Source organism: Lolium perenne, chromosome 2 (assembly GCF_019359855.2).
Source record: "Lolium perenne isolate Kyuss_39 chromosome 2, Kyuss_2.0, whole genome shotgun sequence".
Lineage (NCBI taxonomy): Eukaryota > Viridiplantae > Streptophyta > Magnoliopsida > Poales > Poaceae > Lolium > Lolium perenne.
Window position 1 is genome coordinate 17,532,192 of NC_067245.2, and position 12,540 is coordinate 17,544,731.

Consider the following 12,540-nt stretch of genomic DNA (forward strand, 5'->3'; position numbering starts at 1 on the left):
TGGCCCCGAAGATGCTTTACTCTTGGGAGCCGATTTTGGCGAAATCGGCTGACTTCGCATTATGACTTTCTTCAGGGGAGGCGAGCTCTGACAGAAGAGAACCACTGGAGCCGGAGGAAGGAATACGAAGGGGGAACCATCGGCTTGTGTGGGATCCGGGCCGTCTTGTTGCTGCCAAGAAACGGAGTCAGGATACAAATAGTTACCATAAGCCGTCGTGAAATTTATGGAAAAGGGTACCTGGTCTGCAGGAACGTCATATTCGGCATCGAGCTGTCTCAGCAGCGGTCCTAGAGCTCTTCTGAAGGCATGGGTCTTCCACATGAGCCACCAAGTCTCGAAACCATCAGTAGTGGAGGTGAAACGGAGGTTGTGGGGAATCGGGATGGCCAGATCGTCAAAGAAAGTATAGCACCTTTGGCCAGTGAGGATGTCAGGCAGTTCAGCTCTGCTTGCTGTCAGGTGGTGAAGGAAGAAGTGTGGAGGCACTTGCCCAAGACCAAGCTGTCGGGCTACTACTACTGGTTGGTAAGATTCATAGCCAGGCTTGATAATCTGGTTTGAGGTACTCATGCCAACTGGGAGAAAGCAAGGGCGAAGCATGATAGAGTACAGATGCCGAGTGCTAGCGTCATCGGCAAAGTTATCCAATCGGAAGGAGACTGGGTTCTCAAAGTTCTCCGATTCAGTGTAAGGAAAGAACAGAGGACTGTCTAAACCTTGGAAGAAAATCTTGAACCACCCTGCTGCTTCTTTTGGGATTAGCCTGCTGCCTGGGAGACCATACAAAGCTTGGCCATAGCTGGTGCATCGGATCTCCTTTCCATTAACATCCGGGAAGGTGCAGGTGGCCAAAGGTGGGAAGTCTGGGATCTGGTTCTGAAAGTACAGTTGAGCCCACAACTGAATAAACCACCAAGGGCCGCCTGTTTTAACTGTCTTTTGAGAGAACAGTTTGACAGACATCAGTTGAAGGGATCGATAGACCTCTCCAAGAAACAGTTTGCCTAGGCCAAGCTGGGTGCCTTTAGCAAGTTCATAGGCCAGGGAAAGGTAATTCTTGGTAGGGGCAAGCGATGGGCCACAGAATATGAAGTGCTCCAACCAGAAGTTCAGGAAGGCGGTGTGTTCTCTCTCTGTCACCGGGCCTTTGGTCTTCATGTAACGGTTGAGGTAGGCACCCCAGCTGGTACATTCTTTTTTAGAGGAAAGGGTGAAAGGAACTTTCGGCAGTTTGAATGCAGAAGGGCTGGGGGATGCAATGTCTAGGCCTGTGATCATGGCCATGTCCAGTAGAGTCGGTGTCATAGGGCCATGGCCAAACATGAAGCAATTCAGCGCATCAGACCAGAAGTAGCCGATGGTTTTCAGAATATTTTCATTCTTCTCAAGAGGAGACAATGATAATGACAAGGCATCGGCTATCCCTGTGGTTTCCCAAGTGGAATAATGGGTTTTGGATACTCTATTGTACCATGCCACCCAACCCTCAGGAGGATTAGGCCAGGCTCGCAGGCAGTCGGCCCAGGAAGTCAGATCTAAGTTCTGATTCACGAAGGGGATTCTGTTAGCTTCGCACGAAATTAACAGGGCGGGACTCTCGGAAGAACGAGGACCGAGACACATTGAGTTGGCGAGAGAAGGATGTGGCAGAAGAATGTCGGAGGCCTAAATTAATAGCGGAACAAAACATTAATCCAGGTGTTTGCCATTAATCCTATGTCGATTCGAATGGCGGGAGAAGATTGAGGATTACCTTCAGACCAGAAGCCATGGTGTTGATGTTGGATGATTCCGCCATTGGGTGCGTTGGGGGCGGTGCGGTCGAGATCTGTGACGCAGGTGGTCTTGGGTTGGAACTGCTCAGGCGGCGATTTGGGGATCTGAGTTTGCTTTATCAGATGGAGGTCGCAGGTTACCGTTTGGAGGGGCGGCTAGGACGACCTTACTTGTATTTTTATGATAGAGACCGGTGCGATGCCATCGGCTCTTTCGGGGAAGTTATTTGACTTGGACTATCGGCAAAAAAGTTGACTGGAAATACTTCTTCATTAAAGCTAATCAGTTGGCACAGTTAAATAAGGAAGAGCCTGATGGAGAATTAATGCCATTGCAGTTTCCAAGAAAGTGGTGCTAAAACTATCAAATTTTGCAGAGAAATTGAGAAGATAGGGCATCATAATTTTGCTCTGCCGCTACATGACCCTTCGAAGGAAAAATAGAATGGTTTTGAAATTATCATTGTCAAAACCAGGGGGGCATGTGTTATCACCAGATTTTGGCCAAATCAGGAGGTGGGCCGTAAGGGAGATGGGCTTGGAAGATTACATGTAGAAGATCTCTGAAGCGGCCTTGCACGGAGAGTTTGGGCTAGATTGCCTTTGTATTTGTAATATAGTAGATCGCATCTTGGATAGAAGTTGACCCGTGCACGGTTAGGTGCACGCCTAAATTAGAAAGTCCCCTGGACTATAAATATGTATCTAGGGTTTATGGAATAAACAACAACCAACGTTCAACCAACAAATCAATCTCGGCGCATCGCCAACTCCTTCGTCTCGAGGGTTTCCTACCGATAAGCGTCATGCTGCCTAGATCGCATCTTGCGATCTAGGCAGCACAGGCTTATGCTCGTTGTTCATGCGTTGCTCGTACTGAAGCCTTTTTGATGGCGAGCAACGTAGTTATCTTAGATATGTTAGGGTTAGCATTGTTCTTCGTATCACATGCTGTCGTAGTGCAACCCTTGCATATCTAGCCGCCCTTACACCTATCATAGGTGTAGGGGCGGCACCCCGCTTGATCATCATTTAGTAGATCCGGTCCGTTACGGTTGCTCCTTGATTCTTCAAGGATTAGTTTAATATCTGCAATAGTTAGGCCTTACAAAGGTTTGGAGGATCCAGTGGCACGTAGGGTGTCGTTTGCTAGTCCTAGACAGGATGTTCCGGGGATCAACCTCGTGTTGGTTTTTAGGCCTTGTCTAGGATCGGCTTACGATCACCGTGCGTGGCCGCGAGGCCCAATCGTGAGTAGGATGATCCGATTATGCGGTGAAAACCCTAAATCGTCGTAGATCGTTTTAGCTTTATCTTGATCAAGCAGGACCACCATATATTCGTGCACCTCGTACGAATCATGGGTGGATCGGCTCCTTGAGCCGATTCACAGGATAACCTGAGAGCCGATCGAGGCTCGTATTTAATGTTTACGTGTATGCCATGCAGGAAACTAAGCGAGGCATCTCCATCACCTTCCTGACCAGGTATAAGTCAGGTGGCACGCCCTTGCATCAGCATCGGACGTGTGTACCAGAGGCTTTGCGGGCCGTCGCTCGGAGGGACCAGGGCCAGCCGAAGCCCTAAGTTGTTCCCGGCTCTACTGTGTTGCCCGTCGCTGCCCGCCGGTGGGTTTTGACCGCAACAGTTTTTCAAACCAATAGGCATGGTGACATAGCAGTAAGTGCCGAACGAAGTGATGAACGAGGTTGCCTTTTGGTCGGACTTCTTCATCAGGATCTGATGATACCCGGAATATGCGTCAAGAAAACATAGAAGTTCCACCCCTGTCGTCGAATCAATGACTTGGTCAATGCGTGGCAAGGGGAACGGATCCTTCGGACAATGCTTATTCAAGCCGGAGTAATCGATGCACATTCTTAGTATTTCAGAATTCTTTTTGGGTACAAGGACGGGGTTTACGACCCAATCAGTATGGATAACTTCTACTACAAAACCTGCCTCTAATAATTTTGCTAGTTCCATTCCTATGGCGCGGCGCTTCTTATCTCCAAAGCGTCGCATAGCTTGCTTCACCGGTTTAGCCCCCGGATTTATGTTGAGGTAGTGCTCGGCGAGTTCCCTAGGTACTCCGGACATGTCAGAAGGTTGCCATGCGAAGATGTCCATGTTATTGTGGAGGAACTCGACGAGTGCGTCTTCCTATTTGGGGTCCATGTTGGCTCCGACCGAGACCTGTTTAGTGGAATCTCCTTCCTTGAAGTCGATTTTCTTGGTCTGTATCGCGGCCTTGAACGATTTTTTCTGTTCGCAGATCTGCTTCTTGGTGGTGTGCATCTCTTGCGGATCCACCGCGGCTCTGTAGCCTTGCAGCTCCTCTCCAGATATCACTGACTCTGGGAAGGCGGCTTCGCCTAACTCGCACTCGTGAGCCTTTTTGTAGTCTCCGGATACGGTAATCATACCCTTGGGACCCAGAATATTGAGCTTGTTGTAGATGTAGCACGCTCTCGCGTGAAACTTGTGGTAGGTGGGCCTGCCGAAGATGACGTGGTAGGACCTCTTGAAGGGCACGACCTCAAACGTGATCATCTCTTCACGAAAATTATTGGTATCGCCGAAGGCCACGGGAAGTCTGATGCTGCCAAGGGAGTTTGCCTTTTTACCCGGAACTACACCATGAAATTCAGCGGTGCTGTGTTTGAGCTGTTCCTTGGTAAGGTTCATCCGCTCCAGAGTCTCGAGGTACATGATGTTCAAGCTAGCTCCGCCGTCCATGAGGCACTTGGAGAAGTCATAGCCGTCGATGCGGGGACTTACAACCAAGGCATAGCACTCTTTCAGAATGAAAGTAGGGTGATCCTGCCTATCAAACGTACACGGAGTTTCCAACCACCTGACGTACTGCGGCACAGCTGGAACTGTGGCGTTCAGGATCCGGAGAGCTGACTTGCTAGCACGGACTGTTGGGGTTCCGAGGAAGGTGTGGTACGCGCCTACGCTCTTTTTGTCGAAGGGGTTGGGTTTAGCTGCGGATCCTCCCTTGGGATCCGGCGAAGCATCATCCTCGTCCATTGCCTCGGAACTGTCTTCCTCCTTGTCCTTGTTTTTTCCCTTGCCTCCTTTGCCACGTGGGCGGTGCTTCTGGGCTCGCTTATACCCTGCTTCCGGGTCAGATTTGAGATCATTGACCCACTTGCATTTGCGGTTGGTGTGAGTGGACTTCCCTGTAGCCGGATCCAGATGGGCCAGGCAGGGCATGTCCCTGTACTCCTCATAAGTTTGGGGAGCGCGGGTTCCGGCAGCGGTGACCTCATCACCACGCTGCTGGCCCCTGCCGGCTCCTCCTCCACGGCCGCGACCTCTTCCGCCCCCTTGACCTCCGCGCTGGAAAGCCATGGCGATTAGGTCGGATCCGCCACTTCTTTGGTCATCGGGGGGATTTTTCCGCTTGGTGCCGCTGCTGTTACTGTTATCACGTGTAACATCCCCAAAAATTTCAAAACAAAACAAATGAATTTCCCTTTTTCCAAATTTTGGAACCAACAAAAACTTTTATTAAATTAAGTTTGATACATAGCAACCTTGCTTAATTGTTGTGTTATTGCCATGATTGCTTGTTATTAGTATTTGAAATGATCTTAAACCCTAAACCTCACCCCTCTTTTCATCACCCTAGTTAAAACAAAATAAAAGGAAATTAAATAAGAAAAAGGCATATGTGCCTATGGCTATTTTTATAAATCTTTACCCTAGACCCTTCTACTTTGTTTGGAGGTTTGTAAAACCTTCATAAACCTTACCTAGCACTTATCAAACCCAATCCAAAGTGAATCCAAAGAAAATAAAAAGAAACTAAAAATGCCATAGAGGCATATGGGAGTAAAATGCAAATTTTGAAATTGAGGATCTTGACCCTAGGACTTGTTGTGAATGGTGGGATCACTCCCATATACCATTTCAACACTCAACAACATCAATTGGGTCAAGGCAAGTCAAATTACAAATCAAAATGCAACATATGCATAGAGGCATATGTGACACATAGCCCTAATACCCAATTCTTGTTCTATGTCTTTAAACCTTGACCAAATGGTGGGAAACCATTTCTAAACCTAATCTAACCCTAAATTGACCCTAACCCATGCCTAAGTAAAGCAAGGGAAACAATTTACAAGTATAATGAAATTTGACACATCACCTCTTATGTATTAAGGCCAATTTTGCAAATCTTTGAACTAGACCTTTTGGAATGGTTTCAATGATTGAGAAAGGTTTCTAAACTAACAAGAACCACTTTAGAGTCAAGAAAAATCAAATCAAAAAGAGAGAAATCAAATAGGGACAAAAATCCCCAAAATTCACTCACATACACTTAGCCAAATTTGCAAATCTTCAATTAAGGCCACCATTGCTTGATCTATTGCTTGTAGAATACTTATATATGATAAACAAACACAAATGCATCAAAGAAAGAAGAATCAAATCAAAGAAAAGCTCAAAACCATCATACATATGATAATGGTCAAAATTGAGATTTATAAAATCTTCACCACTTTACCCCCCTGGTTTTGACTTTTCTTCAACCAACCTTGACCAACCATTGCCATGTCATCCAAGACCATGTGAAAGTGAACAACTTTCATGTTGACCATTGGTGCTAATGTGTTGCGGTCAGAAACCCACCGGCGAGCAGCGACGGGCAACACAGTAGAGCCGGGAGGCTCCCAGGACTGCGGCTGGCCCTGGTCCCTCCGAGCGACGGCCCGCAAAGACTCGGCACGCACGTCCGATGCTGGTGCAAGGGCGTGCCACCTGACCTATACCTGGTCAGGAAGGTGATGGATGTGCCTCGCTTAGTTTCCTGCATGGCATACACGTAAACATTAAATACGAGCCTCGATCGGCTCTCAGGTTGTCCTGTGAATCGGCTCAAAGAGCCGATCCACCCATGATCCGTACGAGGTGTACGAATATATGGTGGTCCTGCTTGATCAAGATAAAGCTAAAGCGACCTACTACGATTTAGGGTTTTCACCACATAATCGGAACATCCTACTCGTGATTGAGCCTGGCGGCCACGCACGGTGATCGTAAACCGACCCTAGACAAGGCCTAAAAACCAACACGAGGTTGATCCCCGGAACATCCTGTCTAGGGCTAGCAAACTACACCCTACGCGCCACTGGATCCTTCAACCCGTTTGTAAGGCCTAACTATGCATATATTAAACTAATCCTTGGAGAACAAGGAGCAATCATAACGGATCGGATCTACTAAATAACGATCAAGCGGGGTGCCGCCCTTACACCTAAGATAGGTGTAAGGGCGGCTAGACGTCTCAGGGTTGCACGACGACAGCATATGATACGATGAACAATGCTAACCCTAACACGCCTAAGATAACTACGTTGCTCGCCATCAAAAAGGCTTCAGTACGAGCAACGCATGGACAGCGAATAAACGTGTACTGCCTAGATCGCAAGATGCGATCTAGGCAGCATGATGCTTACCCGGAAGAAACCCTCGAGACAAGGGAGTTGGCCGCTTAGATTGGTTTGTGGTGAACGTGATTGTTGTTTATTTCATAAACCCTAGATACATATTTATAGTCCGTAGACTTTCTAACGTGGGAATAATCCCAACAGTGCACGGGTCAAACTCTAACTAACCGACACGTATCCTATCATATTTACAGATACACGGGCGAACTAGCCCAAACTTTGCATATAAGGCCGATTCATGTATTCCTTCCATGTATATTCTTCAAGCCCATCTTGATCGCGGCCCACCTCTGACTCGGTCAAATTCTGGTGATAACACATGCCCCCCTGGTTTTGGAATTGATAATTCCAAAATCACTCTGCTTTTTCTTCGTCGGGTCATGTCGTGGCAGAACCGTCGCAGTATCCTTCATCATGATGCCTTGCCTTCTCAACTTCTCCGCGTGACTTGGCAGTTGTTTTTTTTCTCTTTGGGCACCACCTCCTCGGAAACTGCTGTGGCATTGAACCTCCACTATATCCCCTTTTATTTAACCGCTCCAAACAGTTTGCTTCTTCATCCCCTTCGTATTAGCACTCCAAAAGCCCTCCTGCGCCACCATGTCTTCTTCCTCCTCTGCCTCATCGGGTCCTTCCACCCAATCCTCCTCCTCCCGCGAGCCGACGCCGGAGTGGAACCCGGAGGAGGCCCATGCGGCCAACATCCGCCGCGCCATCGAAGCCGGGGAGGAATCCAGTCACGATTTCTCCGTCTGGTCTGAGGACGACAAGTCCTCGACCGATGGGGAAAGTGACCTCCGCTTCCTCGCCGACGGGGAAACGGAGGAGGAGAGCGATGACGATCGCTTCTCCTGGGATGACTTCACCTCCCCCGAGGAGGAGGAGGAGGAGAAGGAGGAGGAGGACGACACCTCCTCCGACGAACCGCCGGCCAAGCGCTTCTGCCCCTGGCCGGGGAACCTCAGCGACTTCGACAGCGACGATGACGAGGAGGACGAGGACAACGAGGGCCTGGCCGGCGGCCGCTGCAGCAGCGACGACGAGCCCGCCGGGAGTAGCGCCGACAGCGGCGACGACGGCGACGACGAGGGCAGCGACGGCCCGTAGATAGGACCCTTAGCATAGGATCAGCAGTAGTAGATGGGGCAATGTACCCACTAGTATTTCCTTTTGAGAGCAATCAGCTCTTTATGTAAGAAATCCTATTTATCAATGAAGAATTTCCCCCAATTTGATTTTGCCGATTTCCTTTAAGCTAATTTAGCCGATTTCCCCTCATATTGACTTTGCCGATTGATCACTTAGCCAATGCTCAATGAGCCGATAGCAACGCATCGGTTCTTCACAATCTATTCTTCAACTCTTCAACTGATGACTTTGAGATCTGGTGGATAATGTGGAAGACCCTTGCCTTCAAGAGAGCCCTTAAATTCCTCCCACCAGCTCCAGTGATCCTCTTCTGCGTGAACTCCCATTTTTGAAGAAGGTTGCGACGAAGGACCAGCCGATGACACCCCAATCGGCTTCTAAAACAGAGCATCTACCAGGCTAGCTGCCCCCCGAGCCTCAGTCAAGACGAGAATAGCGGTGAGGATGCACAGATCAGACAAAGGGTTTTGAACTCAGGTAATTCTGAGACAGCCACCATGCCGAGCCAGCCAAACTTGCCCCCATCGATCGCCTCTTCTTCCGTTGAAAGCCGATATTGTAGACGCAACACCAACGGCTTAATGAGCAAAAGGCTGCCTTGTATGCCAAAACTGACGCTTCCGACAGTACTGCTGAACTGGCGTAAAGGGTTGGAAGTCCTCGAAGAGAAAGTTCGGGCACCAAAATCGGCTCACTACAGCTGAGGAAGCTCTCATTGTTCACTCCCTCAAGGAAGCAGAAGGCGTCGAAGCTGAACTGAAGACCGACTTGGTCGAAATCCGCGTCTTGAACACGCAGCTGGTAGATCTTGTGTAATTTGTACTAGAGTCGATGGCTGTACATCGGCTTTGTTTCTTAGCTCTAAAGTCGATGTCTGTGCATCGGCTGTACATCATGAAATTTTTTCTTTTTTTTACTGGCCGATTTTTTATCGGCCCCCAATATTACTGCACATGTATCGCACATGTTCTTCTGACTAGGTGCCCCCCGAGCCGAATCTGCCAGGTAACTGCGGATATCGGCTCTGTAGTTAGACAAGGCACTGTATTTGAACGTCGGCTCCGTTAGGACTAATGTTGACTCTCATCAGCCGACGTAAAACCGCTGCTCATTAGATCGACGTTGAACACAGGCAGAACGTGTGGTGAAGATAATTTTGGCCGATCGCTAGAATCGGCCTCCATATTGATTGAATCGCTCAATGAAGATTTTGCAATGTTCCTCCATAGATCTTTGGGGCCGATCCCAAGGATCGGCCTCGCCACGTTTGTCCACAGGTTTGTTCATGCTATACGGTCAGGCCGGTGGATAAGACCAGCCTAACCCCGTCCTTCGTCACGTCGATGCGCTCGCAGTCGTCCAAATTGATGCCTGAGAGTGGCTCTTGGCCTGTTGTCTCCCAAACGTTCATGCCAGCCGTTGAAATCTCGGCTGAATCATCCGCGTGGACGACCTCTACTTCATCTCCATCCCACTGTATTAAGCATTGGTGCATCGTGGATGGGATGCAACAGTTGGCGTGGATCCAATCTCTTCCTAGCAGGACAGCATAGGTGCTCTTGCTATCAACAATAAAGAACGTCGTAGGGATGGTTTTCCTTCCTACGGTCAGATCCACGTTCAGAACACCTTGTGCGTCAGACGCTTGGCCGTTGAAATCGCTCAATGTCACGTTGGTCTTGATCAGATCCGAGCTAGAGCGTCCCAACCGACGTAGCATGGAGTATGGCATAATGTTGACTGCCGCTCCGGTGTCCACCAGCATCTTGTTGACAGGATGCCCATTGATGCAGCCTCGCAAGTACAGGGCCTTCAGATGTCTGTAGCTTCTTTCTCATGGTTTCTCAAAGATAACCGGCCGTGGGCCGCAGTCAAGTTGTGCCACAGGTGCTTCGTCTAATCCTGGAGCGCTAAACTCCGTTGGAAGGATGAACACCATGTTTGTGCCAGCCGATGTCTCATCACCGGTTTTCTTTTGTCTGGGCGCCACTCTTTCCTTTGTGGCTGACCTTCTTCGTCCAGGGTTCGCTGAATTTTCGCGGCCAGATCAGGCTGCGCCTTCCTTAACGTGTGCAGGTATAACCTTTCGGCTTCCTCCAAACCACGTAGTCGCTGAACCCTACGCTTTTGGGAACGGCTGAGTCCATCAGGGCACCACCTTGGCCGGTGGTACTTATCTTCTTCTTCATCATCGTCTTCTAGTTCCTCGAGATCTTCTACCCGAGAGGACTCAGCGTTCTTGTTCCGAGGCGGGAGAGGCCCTAGACGTTTGAACACGGACACGTTAGCTGCATCCCTCTTCTTCTGTCTACATTCTGGGCAGTTGCCGATTGTAGGCAATCGGCTCATTCCTGAATCCCAGCAGTGTCTGAAGAAGGGACAGTCCCAGTGCCTATCCACGTCGTCTTGCTCTCTCGACTTTTCCTTGGCGTGGCGCTCATATCTCTCCTCGTCGCGATCCTGCCGACGATGTCTCCTGGCGTCCCTAGCCAGACGATCTCTTTCATCATCGTCGATGTATCGTCGGCGTTGGTCATATTGACTCACATACTTGTTGAGGAGGTGATCAGAGAGAGGTCGCTGATATCTTACATTCCTCACTTCTCCCTCTGTGATGTAGCGCTCGCCATCGTGTCGGAGCCGATCGCGTGGAACGGCTTCCTCTGTGTCCTTGCTATGAGAGCAGCTGCCCTCGTCTCCGTCCTTACCAGAGTGGTGCCCAGGTCCTACCATGTTGATGTTGAACGAGAATCCTGGCTGGCACCCTCCAGGGTAAGTGCACTCCACCATGTTAACGGCGGGGAAGGGGTGTGTGTCGACTTTCATGGCGTACTGGCTGAAAATTAGACGCCCTTGTTCTATCGCCATTTGGATCTGCTGACGCCACACCCTGCAGTCGTTGGTGGGATGGGTGAACGTGTTATGCCATTTGCAGTATGGCTTCCCGTTCAGCTCCTGCGCCGTGGGGATCTTGTGGCCTTCGGGTACCTTTAGCTGCTTCTCCTTAAGTAAGAGATCGAAAATCTGCTCAGCTTTGGTAACGTCGAAGTCAAACCCTCTGGGAGGACCTTGTGGCTTAACCCACTTGCAGGACACGGGGCCCTCCCCCCGAGTCCATTCAGCTACTGCTACCTCTTGATCTCCCGCAGAGCCTTCGTCTTCATCTGCCTCAACCAGGACCACCGCACGCTTGAATTTATCCTGGTATACATCTGGGTGGCGCTGTTCATATACTGACAGCTTCTGCACCATGTGCGCCAGTGAAGGGTAGTCTGCTTGGGAGGCCATGTCCTTGATCGGTGATGCGAGACCCACCACCGCCAACTCGAATGCTTCTTTTTCAGTCACACGAGCCGAATAGCATCGGTTCCTAACGGTCCTGAAGCGCTGGACGTATTCTGACACTGTTTCTCCGCGCTTCTGATGTACTTGTGCTAAATCGGCAATGCCTGCCTCGGAAGCCTCTGAGTGATACTGCATGTGGAACTGCTCTTCCAACTGCTTCCAAGTCCGGATTGAGTCTGGTGGCAGCGATGTGTACCACCCGAAAGCCGATCCTGTGAGGGACTGTGCGAAGAACCTCACACGCAGCTCATCTGATGCTGAGATCGTGCCCAGCTGTGCCAAATATCGGCTCACATGCTCGATGGAGCTGGAACCATCTGATCCATTAAACTTGGAGAAATCAGGGAGCCGATATTTGGGTGGTAGCGGGATCACCTCGTACTCGTTGGGGTACGGCTTGGAATAGCCGATTGTCCTCCTTTTCGGCACCATGCCGAACTGGTCTCTCAGGATGGTACTGATCTGATCCGCGGTGCTGGCTGCAGGAGTCGAACTCTGAAGATTCGCCGGAGTGACATACTTAGCCAGCCATGCTTGCTTTTCCAGCTCTGAGCCAACTGCAGGAGCTGCGCTCTGGAGGTTTATCGGAGTGGCATACTTAGCTAGCCACGTCTGCTTCTCAAGATCTGCTCCCGAAGTTCCTCCTGTTGTTCCAGAAGTCCCTGCTGTTGCAGTCTGGTTCGTGAGTGCCCAGTTACTGCAGTCTGGCACGTATGTGCACGTGTATCCGTGAGGGATCTCCTTAGGCGCCTCATGCAAGAACTGGTAGTCACTAGGGTCACCACCGATCTTGTAGACGATGT

General features: G+C 49.9%; 1 protein-coding gene across 1 annotated transcript in view; it reads left to right on the plus strand.

The window, feature by feature from the left end:
- Positions 1-12,540, plus strand: part of LOC127329780 (polyubiquitin-like) — a 218,965-nt gene that overhangs the window by 193,946 nt on the left and 12,479 nt on the right. The window contains exon 3 of the mRNA XM_051356228.2: positions 9,020-9,041. Within this exon, the coding sequence (XP_051212188.2) occupies positions 9,020-9,041 (22 nt within the window). The remainder of the gene's footprint in view (positions 1-9,019; positions 9,042-12,540) is intronic.